The sequence below is a fragment of the Mus caroli genome, chromosome 9, assembly GCF_900094665.2.
Source record: "Mus caroli chromosome 9, CAROLI_EIJ_v1.1, whole genome shotgun sequence".
NCBI classification, from domain to species: Eukaryota; Metazoa; Chordata; class Mammalia; order Rodentia; family Muridae; genus Mus; species Mus caroli.
Window position 1 is genome coordinate 30,639,109 of NC_034578.1, and position 21,941 is coordinate 30,661,049.

Consider the following 21,941-nt stretch of genomic DNA (forward strand, 5'->3'; position numbering starts at 1 on the left):
GGGGGGGGGGGGCTTTGAGGTTTCAAAAGACCATGCCAGGCCCAGTCTCTCTCTGCCTCTTCTCTATAAAAGACTGACATAAGCTCTCAGCTGCTGCTCCAAAACTATGCCTGCCTGCTTGCTGCTATGTCTATCATGATGGCCATGGGCTAACCCTCTCAAACTATTAAGCAATCCTCCAATTAAATGCTTTCTTTTATAAGTTGCTTTGATCGTGGTGTCTCTTCGCAGCAACAGAACAGTAACTAAGACACCCTCCCAGTAGATTGTAGAATTAACTTTATGACTATGAATAATAACTAAAAAATTTTCTAGATACTAACAATAGCACATTCCATATCCTGAAACATTCCTTTTATATTCCTTCCTAAATCTTCTTCGTACAGACCAAAATAGGGATAGAGAGGGTTAGAAGGAGGGAGTGAAGACACCTACATTAATTAACTCACCTACAGGATTGCCAGATAAAATACAGGATGCCCTACTAAGTGTGAACTTAAGGTGGAGATACGAATGTACTAACACAACAAGTATTTTCCTGAAGTCTACATTTTGGGGCATCCTCTGATGATGACTCTGGGAACCTGAGGCACAGTCTAGCTCGGCTACTTATGGGCTGTGTGTTGCTGGGTAAGAAACTTAGCTCCTTGGTCTCTTCACCTCAAGGATGTGCATAGTTTCTGCATGTGCTTTATACAGCCTTCTTGGAGAGTCAAATGATGTCTATAAGGGATCCAGGAACATTTTGCTGTTCTGTAAGCTACTGTTCCTATGAGGACTATTTCCCTATGATCATATCAAAGGAAAAGCACTAAGTAATAGGATCACCATAAAGAAATGATAAGACCTCCACCCGAGAACTGTAGAAGACTTGAAACAAGCCCACAAGTCATTATCACAGAGATGAGTGTCAGTATGTAAGGTATGTGTAAGATGCAACAAGGAAGTGTTCATGTGCCCAAGAGGGAGGATTCTTCTGGTGTGCTCAGGATGGAGCAAGGCACAAGGCAACAAACATCATCTAAGCATGGGCCAGTCATATTTTAAGAATGAGTGACAGAAAGCCAAGTGTGCCCAAGGCTCTCCAGCAGCTCATAGATCAGTGGAGCCAACAGATGGTACATGCACCCAGTGCCACATGTATTAACAGAGGGGGTTTTACAAGTGCCACATGTACCTATGGAGATGGCACATGGTCTCCAAGTATTACAGAGGCTAGAGGAGGAAGAAGACAGCAGGGGTTAAGAATAACAGTTTCTGTGATAATGACCTAAGTCTTAAAGAAAGACCAGGAGTTAATAAGGCCAAGAATAGCCTCTGGGATGATAGAGGAAGATTATGGGATCCTGCCTAGGGTAGACTTGTAATAAGGATTCTCTTAGGGGAGGGAGTGTAGGGCAGTAGGTTGCACACAGGCAGCCTGGTCTCCAGTTGAGCATAGGTCTTGAACCCCGGGGGATACGATGGGTGGTGATTTCCACCTACATGGGACAGAAGGTATTTGATCATGTCTCCTGGACCCCTGGATCCTGTCGAAGTTACTGCCCCCACAGCCCCCACAGGAGAGATGTGTGGCTATAAGTCACGCAGACAATGTCCTAAGCTTTTGGCATTCTGGCTAGACTCCACCCCAACAGTTACCTGACAGCCAGGTATGCCCCTCCCCATAATTACCTGGCAACAGCAAGATAGCCCATCCCACTATAAAAGGGACTGCTTGGCCCCTCCTCCCTCTCTTTAAGCTCTCATCTTTCTTACTCTCATCTCTAGCCCTTCTTCTCTCTCTCCCTCCCTCCCCCCCACAACATGGCCATGGCCAGCCTCTCTCTCTTTCTACCTTCTCTCTTTCTCCCTGCCTTTCTACAATAAAGCTCTAAAATCATAGTCTATGATTTTGCCGGGCGTGGTGGTACACGCCCTTAATCCCAGTACTTGGGAGGCAGAGACAGGTGGATTTCTGAGTTCAAGGCCAGCCTGGTCTACAGAGTGAGTTCCAGGACAGCCAGCCAGGACTATACAGGGAAACCCTGTCTTGAAAAATCAAGAAAAAAAAAAAAAGTCTATGATTTTATGATGTCTCTGCTCATCAAGGCCCGCTGTGCTTGAACGATGGGATAGGCTTTCCCCTAACAAGCTGTGTCTAACCTTCCGCCAGAGGTCTCCTTGCACTCCAGCCACAGACCTGACCAAGGACTCTCACCCTGCCCTCTCCTCCCTTCGGCCCCAGGGCTAGCCAAGCCGCCCCTGGGGGCCCCCACTCTGTTCTCAGCTCTTCTGCGGTGTCCAGTGGTGTCTGGGATGCCCAAGACTGAGAACCTATTACCTAGGACTGCCCCTTGTCTACCACCCTCCGAGCTGGGGTCAGTGACTTCACACAGCCAGACACCCACTCGGGGCCGCATGGAAAGCGTGCAGCAGTCCTTCTGCATCCTCCCGCCCAGAGCACCGGAACTCTGGCAGGACGCAGGTTTTCTCCCACCCCCTTTATCCCCCGCCCCCAGCTCCCTCTGCCCAGCAAGGGAGCACCACAAAACCAGGCTACAGTTGAGAAAGAGAAACTGTCCAGTTCAGCTATGGCCTTAGAGAAAAGGCTGAAGGCCTTGTTGCATGAGACCAACCATGAATACATGAGCAGATTCTTATAATCACCATTTTGGAGCAGTGTAGAGGACAGGGGGCTGGGATGGAGGTCTTGTGAAGGGCAAGGCATTATAACCCAAGCTAGGAACAGTGACTTCCCAGACCAGAGAGCGTGGGGGAGTAGAAAAGGAGAGGCAAACTAGAGCGAGGTTCAGAGACTCAAGAAGGTGTCTAGCCATGCAACACGAAGAGGGTGGAATCCAGAAGGTAGATGGATGTCTTAGTAACTGAACACTGGGGCCACTTCCCCAAATAGAATATAAAGAAGAAGGAGCAGGTCTTGCAGCAGAGAAGGGAAGTTTGAATCATGCTGAGCTATAAAGGCCGAGGGCAACTAGAACCTGATGACTCTGAGACTAGAGATGTCCCTCCCTGGTAGAATGCTTGCCTAGCACACACGAAGGCCTCCCTGATGTTGCATGAAACCCGGTATGGTGTCATACCCTGGAATCCCAACACTCGGAGCAGAGAGATCAGAAGTTGAAGGCCATCCTTGGTTACACAGTGAGTTCAAAGCCAACCTGGGATTCCTGAGACCCTGATGGGCGTGTGGGTTCTGAACTCAGATTCCTGCCTGAGATTTATTTGATTGGCATAAAGATGGCAGCAGAGTACACTTTTGAATGCATGGCGTGGAGAATGAGAAACACCCCTAGGATGAGCAAACCTAGGGAGGGAACCAAACAGAAAGAGCTAAGGATGTTGGGACGATGACTGGAAGGCTGTGTGGGAGGGAATAAAGGGCTTGCTATGCAAGCATGAAGACCTAAGCTCAGATACCAAACACCCATGTAAAAAGCCAGGTATGAAGGAAATGGGTCTAACCCCAGATCTGGTCAAGAGGGGGGTACCAGAGACAGTCAGATCCCAGACTCTATCCTAAGCAGCAAGCTCTAGCTTCAGTGAGAAACCCTGTCTTAAAACATAAGAGAGGCCACTGGAGAGGTGGCTAAGCACTTGTTGCTCTTGCAGAAAACCTGGGTTCAGTTTCCAGCCATGACTTAGTGGTTTACAACCATCTGTAACTCCAGTTCTAAGGGTTCTAGTGCCCTCCCAACCTCCACAAGTACCATACACACGTGGCACACAGAAATGCATGCAAGCAAATATGCACACACACACACACAAAAGGGGGGATTCTCAAGGTCACCCAGTCTGAAACTCTCACTGTAAGCAGGATGGGCTTAAACTCCCAACACTCGTCCAGACTCTGCCTTCTAAGGTGTATGCCTAATGTTTATCAACATTATATTTTTTATTTATTTACTTTCTATACTCCCACCAGACCCAGTGGCTTGTATTCCTAGTGGTTAGAACAGGGCTTGGCATATAATAGGCATATAATAGGTTCTCCATACAAATATTCTAGGTGAGCATTTGGATAGCACTGGACGCCTACCCTGAAAACCAGGTCCACTCTATCTCGATATCCTATCCTGCAATTCTGCGTGTTGGCCAATAGGTGGCGCGTTACGCGTGGCTCAGAGACTGAAAAGAGAAAAATCACAAAAGTGAGCAATCAGTGGATCCGACCTGCAGAAATCTGCATCCATTCACTTAGCAGATGTCACTAAAGCACCAGCCACAAACCTGTCCTGGCCTGTGCTTTCTGGACCTCTCTGAAATTCAGGTTTGAGGAAAAGCAGTGAGATGTTGCCGGGGGGGGGGGGGGGGGGGGGGGGGAGTGGGGGGGGGCAGCTAAATCTTCCTGGGAATTACAGTGTCTAGATGAGGGCAGGAGGACCAGAGGCCAATGAGCAGAGCTGTGAGGCTGCAGGAGCTATCTCTGAGAGGCTCAGATTCTAGGAACACATTAGTATACCTCAAGCCGCAGTCTGCGTTCTGATGACATCACCTCCAGCTGTGTGATTCTACCTAAGCAGAGCAGTTTACCTCTTGAACTCAGTTCTTTCACCTGTAAAAGGGAGGTTTTAGTAGATTCTGCTTCAAAGGACATTGACAATGAAACAAGAAACAGTTGACACAGCGCCTTTCACATAATCACCAAGCAAACTTGGCATAATAACCTGGTGACTCTTTACAAAGCCCTCGCCTTGTTCTTTATGACATAAACCTAATCTTCTTAATAACCCGACAGGATAAGTATTTTTTATTACCCCACTTCCCAGATAAGAGGGCTCAATTTGTCAGGTTGTTTAACTTGTCTGTAATTAAAAAAAAAAAAAAAAAAAAAAAAAAAAAGCTCGTAAATTAACAGTCTATGCCAAGTTCAAGTTCAGCCCAGCAAATAAACATGCCACACTGTGTCCTGTACTACATGTTATACTAAGTATAGAGGATCCAAGACCAGCAAAGTTACCTTGTAGGGGAGAGGCAGCTGGCACAGATACTTCCCTAGGGCAAGCCAGATCTCGAGATGGGAGGGAGCCTGGAATACTGCAGTATAGAGCCAGAAGCTACTTGGTCCAACTGGAAGACTCTGGAAAGATTGGTTGAAAAGAATGGCCTCTTAGCTAGTTTTAAAGGTTGGGAGGAGAAGGGATAGGAGAACCCTGACACCGCAAGCTGAAGAGATGGCACCTTCTCTAAAACAGGGTCTCCTGACCTTAGTGCAGGCAGTCTGCCTCTTCCCCAACCCAAGCTAAGAAAGAATGGAGCTAACATTGGGACGGAGAACCCCAGAGCTATTCTTACTGTCTAGTCCTCCAGCCTCACACTCATCGGCCTGCAATTTCTTCTAACAGACTCTTAGAGCAGTGGCCCTCAATCGTGGATATTCGAAAATGTCCCCGGTCTTTAGCAAGCTCACCAGTGAAGATGTAGCCTCTGGATGCCTCTGGGCATAAGTCTTGAGTTCCTGGGGTCTCGTTATCAGCCCAAAGAGAGGAGTTGTATGGCAACCAAAGGATCCACAGTTCAGGACACCAAGTAGGCATGGGGAGAACAGAAGGATCAAGGGCTGTGGGGTGGGAGAGGGCAAAAAGAAACATTGGCTAACCATTATATAGGGCTGACACTGAGAGAACACAAAGAAAAATCTGAAGCTCTTTTGACGGTTGACTCCAGAGACCTCAGCTGCCCTTCTTCAACTCTAGTCAACACTGGGACTCATGGTACAGCCCAGGCTGCTCCCCAATCCTTCCCCAGAGCTGCCAGGGCAGGAGTTGGGTGGACCCCTGAAAGAGGAAGTATAGACTGTCAACAGGCCTATACTCCCTCAGTCAAACATCTCTGAGCTTAGTCTGCAGCCTCTCTCCAGCCTGTGAATCAGGCAAATCGGGGTTGCTGCCTCTTCTCTGCTAAGAAGCCTCAGGCTCCAAGGAGACAGGCTACGAACCACTTCGAACATTAAGCCTCCTTAGCTCCAGCATCCTTCTCTCTATAGCTTAGAGGTTCCTCCACAATTGTCTATCCAGACCAAGGAAGAACTTTGCCCACCACTCCCCCTAAATGTACCCTGAAAGAGCACACACACACACACACACACACACACACACATGTCAGGGAGGGGAGGAGGGAGAGAGAGACTATAAAAATATGGACCTCATAAAACAATGCCTGTGCTTCCTCCCAAGAGGATCTTTCACTACTTATTCAACAAATGTATATAGATGTCCCTGTGAGTTGAATACTGATCTAGGCACAGCAATGCCACCAGGACCATGACAGATAAGACCTTTCCTGTTCTTTGCTGTTCGGTGATAAAAAAGATAAAATGAGAACTGCAACAGAAAGCCATGGGGGTGTTACACAGGGTGACCAGAGCAAGCCCCTCTGGGGAGACCATGGCACCCTTGTGGACCCTTATGCAGAGGGGCTGATGGGCCAGGGCCTGGGGACGAAGGAAGATGGGTGGACTGGTGTCTTGGGGATACCAGGGATCATGGGTGAAAGTATTTGTGGACAACTCTAAGTGCAAGTCATGTTTCAAGTACAGTGTGGGAGCCCCAGAGGATTTGAGGTAGAACAGGGACAGGACGAATTCAAGTTTTGCATAAACGTCTCCATTATAGGATGGAGAATTCACTGCTGGTCAGTTAAAGATCAGCCCTGTCAAAGCCTAACTTCTGTGAGTTCCCCCCACACTGGCTGAAAGCAAGAAGATGGCCTGGCTGGCTTCCCACCCTTCCTGCTGCCACACAAAGCCTTCTGTGTGGCTGTTGCTGACTCACAAGGCAGTTGTACCCAGATGGCTGTCGGTGGAGCCAGCCATCTGCGTTGACATGGTATCTGAGGAATTCCTGGAAACCCAACCAGGAAACCACTTGGGTGACCAATGGTATGAAACATCCTCACTGTTACCCCAAGACAATGAATCTGGGCTGCTCTGGGGGCAGGGCTGAGTGGGGGAGGGGGTTGACCAAGCTGGTAAACCAAAACCAATGAGTTAAATAAGCTTGACTCTATACAGTTGTCAAGCACAAAAGCAGTGAGCTGACAGCAGCCCAGAATGGGACAACAGTCCTCCAACCCTAGCCCTAGGCAGCCTTCTATCCAACTCATGTTGCAAGGGAAGAAACTTTGGCCACAAGCTCCAGCTCCAAGTTCAAGGTCATCTCAGGGATAAATATAAGGTTCTATGGTGCTTCTAGATACAGAATCTTGTTGCATGGGATGAGGGGTGGGTGTCAGAGGGGAGGCTAGCTTAATATATCAACAAGTAGAAGCTTTACCTGCCTGGATGTGCCTTCCAAATCGTCTTTTCCTTCTTTGCTTCCTCCCTGATAACCTTGGACTAGCCTTTTTCTCTCGGGCCTCAGTTTCTTTGTGTCCATGTAGATTGGACTGTGTAATATCTCCCCATCCTATCCTTCCAAAGAGATGCCCTTGTTCTTTGTAGCAGAGCTCAGAGAGGGTTTTCAGGGGTTCCCCACCCACAGAGGGTGAGCAATAGATGCCTTACACTGCCCACTGTAGGGCAGGTGCCAGAGGAAGGACACTTCAGAAGAGACCGAGCTAGATGCTACCCAAACCCAGGGTGACAGAAAGGTCAACTACAAAGAGGCACCACCTCTATGATGAGGACCTGAATGGGAGTTTCTGCTCCCCTCTGTTCAAGGGGCCAGTTGGGTCAGGTATGTATGTTCACTCTGGTTGGCCCTGTGTGAAGCAGGCTCAAAACCAGAGACTGCCTAGGCTCCACTCCGGTCTTCCCCAGGCCTCAGTATCCCAACAGTTAATGCAAATTTAGTTCCTGACTGACAACAGGAGCAACACCAAAACAGTCAACTATTTTTATCTCCGGATTAATCACAAAAAGGCTAACGCTTCCACCTTCCTTGTGATTAAAAATTAGGAGACCAAACTCTATAGTGGTTCAGGATAATAACCAATCCTGTGAGGGGATGCATGAATAATGCATCTCCAGGCCTGGGCTTCTCTGAGACTTCCTCCCTCCCCACATGGTCCTAGCAATGGGCCCCATCTGAATGGAGAGGTAATGAGTAGCCCCCTACACACACACATACACACACACATACACACACACATACACACACACATACACACACACACACACACACACACACACACATCTCCCATCTGAGCTACAGCTGCCAAGTACGAGTGTTGATTTCTATTCAGCGGATGGCCCCCAAACATCCTCCCTCCTCCCCCACCCCACCCCACCCACTGCGCCCCCCCACCCCTCCCACCCCCATCTGGTGTGCAGCGAGGCGAAGGCCAATCAATAATGCATGGCTACATGAATAACCAGCATGATAACCACTTATTTGGGAAGATGTAATCAGGACCCATTCTGAGGGTGGATGTTTGTGTGTGTGAATGTGTGTGCGTGCCTAAGAACTCCCACAAACACAGCCCTTCTCCGCTCCCGATTCCCCTCATCCCCAATTCTGCTCATGCAATCTCCTCAACACAACACTGGTAAAGCAAGAAGGAGGGGAAGCATAGGGCCTCCAGATGAGTCTAGGAAGAGCGCGCGCGCACTCGCACACACAAACAGGCACACACACACACCTGCACCTTGATCAGAATATAGAACAGCTCTATTCACCTAAGACAAAAGCCCAGAGAAAATCTGGTGCTCAAATGTGGTTCCTCTTCCACATCCTGGTAGAAGCTTTAAAATAACCGGATGCCCAGCATCCAGCTCCAGGCTCTGGGGTCTCATAGATAAGAGATCATGGCAGCCATAAGATTGAAGAAACTTCCTCAGAAGGTTGCCAGCCAACCCGTCTTGTTTCAGTACATGCCAATGCTAGAAGGAGTGCTCACACTCTCTACCTGAAGACACTGACAAGGAGAGGGGAGCCTGCCTTACTGTCATCCTGACCCAGGACACCCTCTGCCAACCACATTTCTTGACTCACCTCTGCAAGGCAGAGGATGCCAAAAGGGTCAAGCAGTCCTTCAGCTCTGGGACCAGTTATTCAGGTCCCAGCCCAACTCATGAGTATGAGTTCATCATTCTTGAGTATGCAACACTGAGGAGGGGACTTCCACTACTAAGAGCTGAGCAGGACCACCCAACTTTCCAGAGAACACTGCAAATCCCAGCCCTCACTGCTGGAGGGGCCCAGCTCACCCCCACTGCAGGAAGCTGAAATCCCTTCCATCAGTCACTAGCCACACCCCCATTGATGGAAACTCCTAATTAACCCCACTTTGCTCTCCGGCCACGCCTACACCAAGGAGGCCACAGGCACTAATAAGAGGGTACACTGGGCACAAGTAGTTATCTTCAGTGTCCAGCCCATACCCGCCTGTATCCTGCAGCCTGGCAGCTCCAGGACCTCCTGGAGAGGCCTGGCTTCAGGGCTATGGGCATAGAAGGTTAGATAAGGCCAACTTCCTCCCTGGGCCAGGATCTTTTTGGTACCCAGAGCTAGTTTTAATAAATGAGTGGTCCCATCTCTAAAGTCCAACAAAGTTGAGATCCTCAAGGAATGGTTCTTCAGAGATGTAAAGCCCGGTGTGATGGCGCACGCCTTTAATCCCAGCACTCGGAAGGCAGAGGCAGGTGGATTTCTGAGTTCGAGGCCAGCCTGGTCTACAAAGTGAGTTCCAGGACAGCCAGGGCTACACAGAGAAACCCTGTCTCAAAAGCCAAAAACAAAACAAAACAAAACAGAGATGTAAGAACTGAGCCAGGGTTCTGCCAGGACCAGAGAGTCAGAAGAGGGATAACCAACCTGAAGTCTTGCTGGTTTGGGTATACTGGCCTAGCCAAACATTGGGTTCTCCTGCATGTTAGTGAAGTCCAGTGGACTAGGTAAGGGGCTGACAGAGAGTAGAAAGGCAAGCAGGTTCTGAGCTATAGCTAGAAAACACTGAAGCCACAATCAAGGGTGTTTGCTGAGGGTCAAGTCAGAGGGGTGGCTTGACCCTTTGCTCTAGAAGATCTTTGCTAATCACCCGCCCACCCATCTGCCCTTCATTCTTTAGAATATGCAAAGTTCCCACCTCCACTGTAGCAGGAGAGTCTCTGAGTCCCTTCCATCCTCTGGGGATAACTGAATAGACCCACCAGTAGAAGAGATAGAGGTTTCTCAAGGGACAGTCTCTTCGGATGGTCTTCATGGAGCCCTGCCTCCTCTATGGCTTGTCCATGGAGCAATAAAGGCCTGGGGAACTCCATCCTACAGTGCGATCTTCATGGGAATCCAAGGTGGTTCATTAGAGCCAGTGGATGTCTGTACTGATGCTTCAAGTCATGGAGTTCTGTGTTGGCCCTGCAAGGGGACTTGCTCCACAGGAAGGGGACAATCCCATGTCCTTCCCTTTTTGGCATTCTGGTTATTTGATGGAGCCACCAATTACCAACCACACTGTTACATGTAGGGGGGGAAGTAATCTCAGGTTAGGGAGGCTCCTTCTGAGTAGGAATGAAGGTGCAGGGGCAACTGTGAAGGGCAGAGATCAGAAAAGGCAAGGAATGCAAATTCTAAAGATCCAAAGACCTGTTCTGTCATCTGTGATGGAGGGGGCCTCAAGGGTCAGCCCCAGTTCTGCCATGCATTCACCATGTGACCTTGAACAAGTCTCTTGGTGAACCTCTGTTTCCAGGTCTTTGTAATTGGATTAAAAATACTGTCTTCCCTGCAAAACTGTTGTGAGAGATGCGGCAAAACTTGGCAAAAAGAAAAAAAGAGAGAAGTGTTGGGACTGGGTTGATGGTGCGGTTATTAAGAGCAGGTACTGTTCTTCCAAGAACTAGAGTGTGGTACCCATTGCAAACATCAGGTGGCTCACAAAAGCCTGGGACTCCAGCTCTAGGGGATCCAGTGCCTCTGACCTCAGAGCACTGGCACTTACTTATATGCAGGCACATGCATATGCACAAGTAAGAATACATCCTTTAAAAACTATACAAATAAATGGTACTTGAGTTGCAAAGCACTGCTTCCAGGCCTGTGAAGCAGGCTAGGGACACCTGCCAGTCATGACATGTTTATTCCTGACATGACAAGATGAAGAACAGCACATCCTTTCATGAATGTTCCTATCACCCTAATACAGAGGGTGATGTTCCTTATCAAAGTACAGCAGTTATTGCCCATTATCCTCTGCCATGTCAAACAGAAGCCCGCACCAACTTAACCTCTCTCCTCCTCTCCCCACAGTGCCACCAGATGACCCCATCATCTTAGGGGGGCCTGTGATCAGCCTTCGGGCAGGGGACCCCCTCAACCTCACCTGCCACGCAGACAATGCCAAGCCTGCGGCTTCCATCATCTGGCTACGTAAAGGAGAGGTCATCAATGGAGCCACCTACTCCAAGGTGAGCCTGAGGGAGAGAATGGGGGTGCAGGACAGAGAGTGAAACTAAAGATAAGGGGAGACAAGGGTGGTGGTTTCAGGTGCATGGGCACAAGTTCTGCCTCTCTTCTTGTGGAAGTGCTTCTGGTGTTGCTTCATTCCCCCTGTGTGTGCTTGTTTGCTTGCTTGTTGCTTGCTTGCTTGTTGCTTGCTTGCTTGCTTGCTTGTTTGTTTCATTGCTCACTTTAGTCCTCAGGCTGTTTCTTCCACTACCCTCCCCTCCCCAACCTCCCCATCCTATTCCCCAACTAGAATAACTAGAGGTGAAAACCCTAGAACAAGGAATTTCAGAAGAGGAGACTTGAGGCAGAAGCAGCCAGGCTAGGATTGCCACAACTAATTCGTGATCCTATGAATAACTGCCTAAATGCCCTGTCTGCCACAAAACCTCCTTAATTGAATTAAGTCTCAAGAGAGTAAAGATAGATAGAGCCTTTGGAAGGTGGTTATGTCATGAGGGCGTCTACATGAATGAAATTAGTGTCCGTTTAAAAGAGGCCTAAGCACCAAACCCAGACACTATTGCATATGCCAGCAAGATTTTGCTGAAAGGATCCTAATATAGCTGTCTCCTGTGAGGCTATGCCAGTGCCTGGCAAATACAGAAGTAGATGCTCACAGTCATCTATAGGATGGAACACAGGGCCCCCAATGGAGGAGCTAGAGAAAGCATCCAAGGAGCTGAAGGGGTCTGCAACCCTATAGGTGGAACAACAATATGAACTAATCAGTACCCCCCAGAGCTCCTGTCTCTAGCTGCATATGTAGCAGAAGATGGCCTAGTCAGCCATCATTGGGAAAAGAGGCCCCTTGGTCTTGCAAACTTTATATGCCCCAGTACAGGGGAACACCAGGGCCAAGAAGTCGGAGTGGGTGGGTAGGGGAGCAGGGTGGGGGTGGGTATAGGGAACTTTTGGGATAGCATTTGAAATGTAAATAAAGAAAATATCTAATAAAAAAATCTATTTGGAAAAAAAAAAATTTTTAATAAAATAAAAGAGGCCTAAGAAAGTCTCCTGTCCTTTTCACCATGTGAAGATGTAAGAGGACAGCCACTAACAAAAAGGCATCTGACCCTTGCCATACACTGGGTCAGTCTGCCCTGGTCTTGGGCTTCATAGCCTCAGGGACTATGAAAAAAAAAAAATGAACTTCTGTTGTTGGGTTAAACAGCCTGGATGAATCAAGACTTGTTTCAGAAAATACAGTAAGTGAATGTTCCTCCCAAGTGTTGCACATACACACTAACAAACTGTGCATTGTTCATCTGAAGTTCAAGGATAATAGGTCAGCCTGTGTTTTGATTTGCTAAATCCAGCCTGTTTTCCACTGCCACTTGCTGAGATGTCTGGACAGAGACGAGGAAGGGCTAAATCTAAGCTTTGTACCTTGAAGTGCTTGCCTATAAGGCTGCTTTTCCTTAGCTCACACAGTAGCACCCTGAACTGGCCCCTGCTGTACCCCATTGCTTTGGTTTTTGTTTTCACATGTTTTGACAGCTTAATGGATCTTGGGATATGAAGGCAGCCAGGTTAACTAGTTCTCCAAAAGAGTTAACAACTTACTATTTACTCTTCAGCTCGTCTGGAATCCACAGCCTATGCTTCCCTTTTCACTCTGTCCTGTAGTCCAGAGCAGGAGCCTCAGGACCAGCAACCGGAAATATCAGCTCTCTCTACAGCCCAGAGCCCACCAAAGCTCATCGAGCTATCCATCCCTAAACCTGTGCAGCCCCTACCCTGCCTCATCCACCCCTTTCCCCACAAACCACAGCAAAGGTTCATCACACACTCTCTGCTCCACTCCCAGTGGCCTGGTGTGGCGTGGCTTACCATGTCCCCTCCTCTTGTGAACTGTGAATAACAAACCAACTCTACTATGGTCGTGGCTTCTTCATGTGTTCATGAATACAGCCAGAAATAACCAGTGCCACATACCTCCCCAGATGACTTTTATGTCATTTCAGGTGTAGTTTACGTTCTGCTGAGACTTCCAGATGAAGGAGACCTTGGAGGTCCATTGGCCCTTTTTATCTAGGGACAGAAAACTGGGATCTTGAAGGGTGGTGCCTGGACTCAGTTGACTTCTAGCAAACTTAGAAAACCTAGGTTTTCTTCTTTGTGGGGGGGGCTCTTCCAGACAGGCTCAGATCCCTAAGGTCCCCCAAACACCACCAGATGCTATATCAGGATGCCAGGCAAAGCAGCCTCCCGGCTCTACAGTTGGGCTATAACCTTCCAGGACCCTGACTTGGGGCCCTCAGTTTTAGAGGGTGACAAGGTACATGCTTGTTCTGATCCCCAGCTGGCTCCTCCCCATAGGTCCTAAACAGAATAAAAGTCTTTTCCATCAGCAGAGGATGTGAATAAAAGGCCATTCCTATTCTAAGGATGGTTCTGTCCCATCTCAAGTTGGCTCTGCTGCCAAAGGCCACAGATCAAAGCTTGGCGTTACCACCCAGATCCTGGGGCCAAATTCCCAAACAAATGGCTTCTCTTGAGCCTGAATCAACCCTAGGAACAATGCCTTCTCTTGGGACATAAGTCCTCTGCTCACATCCTGGGTGGAGCCTCACTGTGAGGATGTCAAGAAAGGCCAAGGTCATCCAGGGGAGACTGGGAAAGAGTAGGGTGTTTCTACATTGGAGGTGCCTGTCCCAGGTCTTTCGGAAGATAGTCCAGCCTGACCCTCCCAGGATACAGAAGAGAAGAGGATACACCTCATCTAGTGAAGACCGGGGTCAGGATCACCCTATGAGACCTATTCCAGGGTAGCGTACTCAGAAGGCCACTCTCTCCCACACAAGGAAGACAGCTCAGCCAGCCTGGCACATTGCCTTTCTGGAAAGGAAACTGTGTACCTTTCCTTGCCCAGTTCCACCCTTATTTGGACTGTCACAAGGAGAATGGCATCTGGGCCAGCTGCCAGACCCTGAAGGGCCCTGCCAGGCTCGGCTCTCTGTAATACTAGGCAACTGATTTCCTGGGCTCAGTTTCCTCCTCTGAACATGAAAGAGCTGGAAGAGACAGTCAGGAAGTGCTCCAGCTATGACAGGCTGCAAACCCATGGACTGCACCTTAATAGGAGGAGCAGCCTGGCCCAGGAGAACGATATGACCCAAGCTGAGGGGCTGTCTGAGACTGACCCCCACTCCCCATCTTCTTCCAGGAGTTCAGCCAGGCAGTTTCTTCTCCAGAACTGCAAAGACAAGTGTCATAAGCTAAATAGGACTTCTGACTTACTTACAAAGACAGAGTAGCTGGGACCACACAGTACACACACACACAACCACTCAGACAGGGTCCACAGGAAAGTCCCCAGGACTGGCAGCTTGGGATCTAAGGTCTTCAGGATTTGTCACATTGTGGTAGTTAAGCACACTGATACTGAAGCTGAGTGGCCTAAATTTGATTCCAGGATTGTCTGTGACCTCATCTGTATGCTAGGAACATCATTAGTACCCAGGTCTAGAGATGGCTGGGCCATGAGCAAGAAACCTATGTGGCAGGCTGAGCCTGCAGTAAATACAGCTGTTGGGACCATCATGGGTCCTCTGGGTCCTCACACCTGGCCACCTGCATTTTCTAGATGCTGTGGTAGTGTCCAAACTCAGTAGTCCACAGGGTCCTGCAGGCTGGCCTTCCAGCATGTCATAATGCCTCCCAATGAGAAATGGGATTGATAATACCTGTTAGGGTTACCGCAGGACTCAAAAGAAGACACACAGCAAAGTTCCTCGCAGAGCTGGTGAGATGACCTTGCATTTGCTGTCGAGCCTGACTACCCTAGCTTTTCCCCCAGGATAGAAAGAGAGAATTAATACCCACAAGTTGTGCTCTGACTCCCGCATACACACTATGACATATGTGTGCACACACACACAATACATAAACACACAAACAAATAAACAAATATAAATAAAATAGATATCCTGTCCATAGAATCTTGGGGGGCAAGATTCTCCCTTGTTCCTCCTGTGCCTGACACAAGAATGGGTGTCACAGGGCATGCATCTGAAATGTCAGCAATTCTGCAACTCCAGGGAGGGAGGAACTGGTGATAGGAATGGGCTTAGCCCCAAGGTCCCTGGGGCACTCTTCCCAACCCTTCTGCAGCTTCCCCAGGGAGGGTGACTGACCTACTAAGGGCCAGAGATGGTTTTGTTTTAGGAGATGCAGCCTTACACACACATATATACACACACACACACACACACACCCCACTCACCCCACTTCTTTGTTTTCTTCACCTCAAGCTCCCTGCCTACTCAAGGGGTTGTCAACCTGCCACCCCCTTGTCCCTACTGGGCATATGCTAAGGTGAGTTCCAGAGACCTTGCCCAGGAAAGCAATGCTAGCTCACACGCCCCAGGCCCTCACGCTCTGTGGTACACTCTGACTACTCCAGTCACTCCATCACTTTGCATCTGACTTGTCAAACTTAGGGAGCCCAGAATCTCAACCCTATTCTATATTATGAGATAGCCACCTGTGCTCACCTTATCTATGAAAGACATCTCTTCTAGCCCTAGGGCAGAAGGCTGCAGGCGTGGTCTCATGCAAATGACACAACAAAGACCCGTGTTATCCACAAATTCCTATTCAGCCCAGATAACAACCGGTCTGCCTACATGGACCCCTCAAATGTCTATAAAAGGGGAAGCAGAGAGATGATTAAAAAAAAAAAAAAAAAAAAAAGACAGCAGGTGGGGGAGGTGAGTGGGGAGGGAGAAGAGAAAAGGCCTTGTTGCCAGGCAATCAGGCCTGCTCAAGGCCTCTCCAGGCTGTTTGCATATCAATGAGCAGCCCGTATTTAGTACCAGAGTTGGGGCACCCACACATCCTGCCTTGCCTTCAGGCTGCCCATCTCTGAGGGCTCAGTCTGGCTTTCCACTGTGTACCAGACACCCTGGGAGGGTTGGAAAGATCTGCCACCCACACTGGGCAGCAGCCCCGAGTGCGCTCAGCCCCCACAGTTCAGCCTCACAGACCAGGGCTGAGAAAGCAGAGTGATAAATGCCTCAGTGACCTCAGGAACGCATGGAATCATTGGCGTTGGGCACACAAACAGGAAGCTACACCAGAGCCAGTTCTGTTCAAAGGGACACGGAAAGCCTCAGATAGTTTCTCAGAAACCCGTGAGAAAGTTCCTTCGACGCAGTGAGTGGGCAGAAGCCCATGAACACCCACAAACAGAAGTGGGGGCATGCGCGCAGGAGAGAGGTAGAAATCCACTCTTGGAGAACTGAGCTCCAACACAAAGTTGACCACTTGATGCTGTCAATGCAAAAACCACGGGTTTCATCTTAAAGGGAACAAGAGAAAGTTTATTTTTGGAGCCATTTTGAGCAACCATGGCCCAGGAACATAGATTTAGGTTACTTACTCCAAGTTAAGTGTTCTAACGTGAAAGACGCTTCATGACGTTTTAAAAGTTTTACGGAGCAAAGAAAGTCATAAGTCAAGCCAGGTTTAAAATATATTGGTGGGTACACCAGAGAGGCGGGTACAGAGAGATGGGGGAAGCTTCGCTATAGGCTCAAGATGCTACCTTGAACCTTGGGGTTGGTGGAAGCTAGTGGTGGAAGCTAGTGGTGTGCTAGATTCCAAAAGAAAAAAGAAAAAAAATATCTATTAGTCACAGGTTATTAGTTCTTCACACAGAGGGGCAAGAAATGACTGTTCCAGAGGACTAAAACAAGCCCAAGATCAGCAATTAGCATCTGGACCTGCAATCTTCCAGTGTCTCCTTCTTACAGAAATTCTAATTAGTTGATCAGTCTCTGCAAACACAGTTGGTTTTCAGGATTTTTGTTCACAGTGCCTATATAGTGTGTATATGCCCAGCGCCTGACCCCTATCTATCCCAACATGGGCTGGATCACTGTAGATCCTCAGGGGTTGCCATCAAAACCACATGGATAAGCCTAGGGGACTGGTAGGCTGGAGTCTGATGCCGCAATAGCACCCACCACCTCCAAGGAGGTAGTGAGTGAGTCAAGGAACAGTGACACCATTATAATCTTGTCCTCCACCCTAACCACAGAGCTGATTTGTATGCTGGGGAAAGACTCAGTGCCTGAGGTGTGTCCCCCAGAGACAAACTCGGTGAGGAGAGAAGAGAGGAGAGAGGTGAGGGGTATAGGGATGAGAGAGTCAGGGAAGCAGGTCTCTGATGGAATCAGCAAAAGATAAAATGTCCCACTTGGGAGACACCTTCAAGGCCACCAAGTCTCAAGGCCTCATTTGCATATGAGAAAAGTGATGGAGGAGACTTACAAAAGAGGAACAAAGCAAGAGATAAAAGAAGAAAGAAATTCAAAACAGACTGAGGGAAGAGGAACGTCCACTCGCCACTCAAAAGACAATACTCATAGTCTGTGGAAAGGAAGTCACGTGTAACCAAGGGTCAGCCCTGAAAAGCTGGAGGAGCCTCAGACACTGTCTTAAGGACATGGGTACATGAAAGAGCTTCTTTTATAGAGACAGAAAGGAGATACAGTGGGATAATGGCCACTGAGCAGGGACCAGCCTGGACATCCTGGATCTTTAGTCAAACATCTCAGTTATCCTACAATGTAAACCGCATAGCTGATACACAGAACCAGAATAAGAATGGTATTACCAATTCTGGTGATCACCACAGTCTAGGTTCTATTGGGCTGAAAAAAAATCTTTCACAATTTTCTTTGGAATTTGGGGTACAGAGCAAAGGAAGAGGAAACAAAAAGGAGCTTTGCTAAGAACCACTCCCAGGCAGCCACCAGGGCCAAGTTATACCTCTGGTCATCTCGTACCCCTGTGGGCTTGAAGCTTCAGACTTCCCTCTCCAGTCCATCCACAGGTGTGTCAGTAGATCTGCCTGAGGGGCCAGAGGCACCGCCCTCCTCCTCCTTGGGGCTGCTGCCCAGGCTGTGCCTCTTTCTGAGAATTGGGAACCAGAGCCAGGTACACAGCCTGTCTTCTACAAGGGTGGTTCATGACAAGGACACTGCCTGCCCCTCATTTCCCTTTTTGTTTAATGAACACATCTTCCTTTTTCTCTAATTAGGTGGAACAAACAACTTGAACCAGAATTTTTATTTCCCAGAAAAGCACCCGCCTGGACACAGTAAATATGTCATTAATCATCATTCTGAGGCGGATGAACACGCTGGGCCAGGAGGAGGAGAAGCAGTCAGAGGGCCTAATTAGAGCGAGCCCCCCCCCCCCGCTCCCCTCCCACCCCCATCCTCACAGCCCCACTCTCCACAACCGAGTCCAGAGCCCTCAGTTGGAGGGGTTCTTGGCCAAGTTAAACTTATGTAAATGTCCCTTGTTAGCACCTCAGAAAAGGAAAGGAAAGGATACTGAAAAACAATCCTCACCCACCCCATCCCCTCCTCTTCCCTCCCTGCCTTCCCCCATTCTACCCAGAGGTCTTATTTTCATCCAGGAAATTGTTCTTATTATCGCTTAGCTATTTATAGAGGTGGTGAGGTCTGCTGAGCAGCCCCAAGCCAATGTGGTAATAGGGTGCCTGCTGCAGCTCCCTCCACACACTGGCTTTGGTTTGGGGCTAAATTATATTCCCTCTAGCCCTATATTCTGAGACCTCCAGTTGGGCTCCTAGCCCAGAGGCTGACCTGCAGACTGTGGGCTACTAAGACTGGCCAATTGGAATGCTGGAACAGGCCACGTCTCTCTCACCAGCCTCTCTGCACAGAGTTAGGACCAACACCCCTCCTTATAGGATAGAAAATACTACAAGGCTTCAAGCCACAGAGTCAGCTTTACAATTACAAGAGGAAGGGCAGGGCTGTGCCTCTGCTCTGTCTTGCTCTAGAACGTTAGAGACTGGCCTGACCTACAGTAGGAACCACTACTGATACTAGGCTGATACTAGGTTCTACTTATTCCAGAGGCCACATGCTCAGCCCCAAATTTAAAAGGGCCATGCTGAGCTAAGGGCCTAGGAGATGGGTTCTGGCAGCTATGAGCTGCTGTCAACTAGCTCAGTGACTGGCTTTTGTGGGACTTGATCATGGTGTAGCCACCTGTAAGGCCTGGGTCAGGTGCCCATCAAAGAATCCATCCTCAGGGGAACTTACTCTTAAGGGTGAGTCCCAGCTCTGCCCACCATGTTTACGCTGAGCTCAGCATTCACTTGCAAAATGCTTCTTCCTTGCAGCAATTCTGAGAACAAAATACAAAGCCATTGCTATCTATAAATAGAATCATACATTCCCTGGCTCCATCCAGGTATAACAAGACTGCACCCACACTCTTTCCCTTTAGAATGTCAAGTTCCTTCCCAGGGAGGAAGCCTTTGAGTCCGAACAGACTCCAATCGCACCTGCAGTGGTTCTTTGCCTACACTCCACCCCTATGTGTGCCTATGTTAGTGGGCTCAAAGCTGATGGAGAACTGTCTGCAAAGAGTGCTGACAGGGGTGGGGGAGGGGGACGAGGGGTGCTGCCATAGCGTTAGAATCCAGGAAGAAAAAGCAAAGACTCATGGCTTGTGTACAGCCATGGCACGATGCTCAGCACCACAACTTGGTGCTTAAAGCATGGATGGGGAAGCTAGGTGGTGGCGGCACACACCTTTAATCCCAACACTTGAGAGGCAGAGGCAGATGGATCTCTGTGAGTTCAAGGCCAACTTGGTCTAGAGCTACACAGCGAAACTCTTTCTCAAAACCCAAACGGGGTTGCGGGGAGAACATTGTTGGGGTTGTAGAGACTAACAAGTCTGAAGCCACCACGCTGCCAACCCAGCTGTGTGACTTCAATGGTACAGAGACCTTCCATGTCTCTTCTAGCTCCTGGCAGCTCCCAGTGCTCCTGCCTCTGTGACCATTACTACATAGGCTCTCTAAGCCTCTCTCTATGTTGTCTCCTTTTCAGCAAAGGATATGGTCTAAACCCAGAATGGTCTCATCTGCAAATGAATCTATTCTACGACTGGGGTAGACACGAATTGGGGGTGGGGGTGGGGCAACCCTTTCCAGAAATGCTACTTTTTCCACTACCTTGAGCGTGAGTCTGGGAAAGTTTCACTGTCTTGATGAGCCTTGCCTGTGACAGAAGGAAAGCAGTGGCATCTACCCATGCTGTGGTGTGGTGGGAGCTTTAATGAGGTCAGGAGGTGCAACAATTTGGGACGGTACAAAGGCTTCCTAGGCAAACAATCAAAGGTGGGTACACACAGACGAACGAAAACCCTACCTGTGCCTGCCATTAACTGGATGGCCTTAAATGTGTTCACTCTTCCACAGATTCATTCCTTCTCTTTGCTGCAACCCTTCCCCTCCTTGCTGCAGTTCCTGAGAGTCACCAGCACCAGGAGCAGAGCAAACAGATGCTGCTTAAATCTTAAACCGAGCCATCCACGACTCTCTCTTCTCTGAGCTGTGGTCTGTCTTTAACTCTCAGGCTATCTCCACTCAGTAACACAGGCTTCTCTTCTTTCACCATCTCTCTCCAGACCCTGCTTCGAGACGGCAAACGAGAAAGCATTGTCAGCACCCTCTTCATCTCCCCAGGAGACGTGGAAAATGGACAGAGTATTGTGTGCCGAGCCACCAACAAAGCCATCCCCGGAGGAAAAGAGACCTCTGTCACCATAGACATCCAGCGTGAGTACCAACTGACCCTCTCTGGCCTGGCCAGGCCTAGGGTTGGAACCAGTCCATGTGGGTGTGTGTGTGTGTGTGTGTGTGTGTGTGTGTGTGTGTGTGTATGCAGATTCATACAACCTGTGCATGTGCACAGAGGCCAGAAGAGGTTGTTGGATGTCCTCCTCAACTCTGCCTATTCTTTAGAGGCAAGCTCTCTTACTGAACCTGGATCATATGTTTTCTCTACTAGGCTAAAAGCCATTAAGTTCAACTGTAAATGTAACTTTTATTCGCCTGGGTGATTATTGTCTCCAAGGCTTACTTCCTCAGTCTGCTAACCTAGGCCTAGTTCTGGAAGCTTCTAGTCTCTGTACAATCTTATCGAGGCCTAGAATGTTTTCGGCCTCTGAGACTTCCTGCTGAATAAGCTCACCCTTTCTAGTTCTTTTTGACTGGCTGATTCAACTCAGTTGTTCTGGATCCAACTCCTCTCCAAACTGACTGATTCAATCACACTTTACTCTCAAATTCTTCTGAATCATTCTGCTTGTCCTGAAACTAACTCTAGCAATCTGTCCTAATCTGCTAGCTCATTCTCATTCTTGGGCGTGTTCTGTCTTCATCCATGGCCAGCTCGTTCTCCCTCTGCAGCCTGTCTCTATACAACTAATCCCAGTAAAACTGCCTCCTTCCTCTCTGATTCTCTCTCTTCAAGTAGCTGCTCTTTCTTCTCCTGAGGGTTAGGCGCCTCCTATTCTGTCAAATCTTTCTCTGATTCATCACTTTGTCTGCCACTCAACTAGACATTCTGTTCAAACATGGGTACTTCTTTCTACAAACTAACTTTATCTTCATTGTTTGGGATTAAAGGTGTATATAAGGGCACATGTGTATTCCAGCCAGAGGGGTTAAAGGTGTGTGCTAAAAGTTGAGCCATACTACAACTAGAAACAGTTTTT

General features: G+C 48.7%; 1 protein-coding gene across 4 annotated transcripts in view; it reads left to right on the top strand.

Annotated features, from left to right (window-relative positions):
- Positions 1-21,941, top strand: part of Kirrel3 (kirre like nephrin family adhesion molecule 3) — a 555,265-nt gene that overhangs the window by 496,269 nt on the left and 37,055 nt on the right. For all 4 annotated transcript variants that reach the window (XM_029481205.1, XM_029481204.1, XM_021171554.2 and 1 more), the window contains 2 exons: positions 11,187-11,344; positions 20,850-21,000. In XM_029481205.1, the coding sequence (XP_029337065.1) occupies positions 11,187-11,344; positions 20,850-21,000 (309 nt within the window). The remainder of the gene's footprint in view (positions 1-11,186; positions 11,345-20,849; positions 21,001-21,941) is intronic.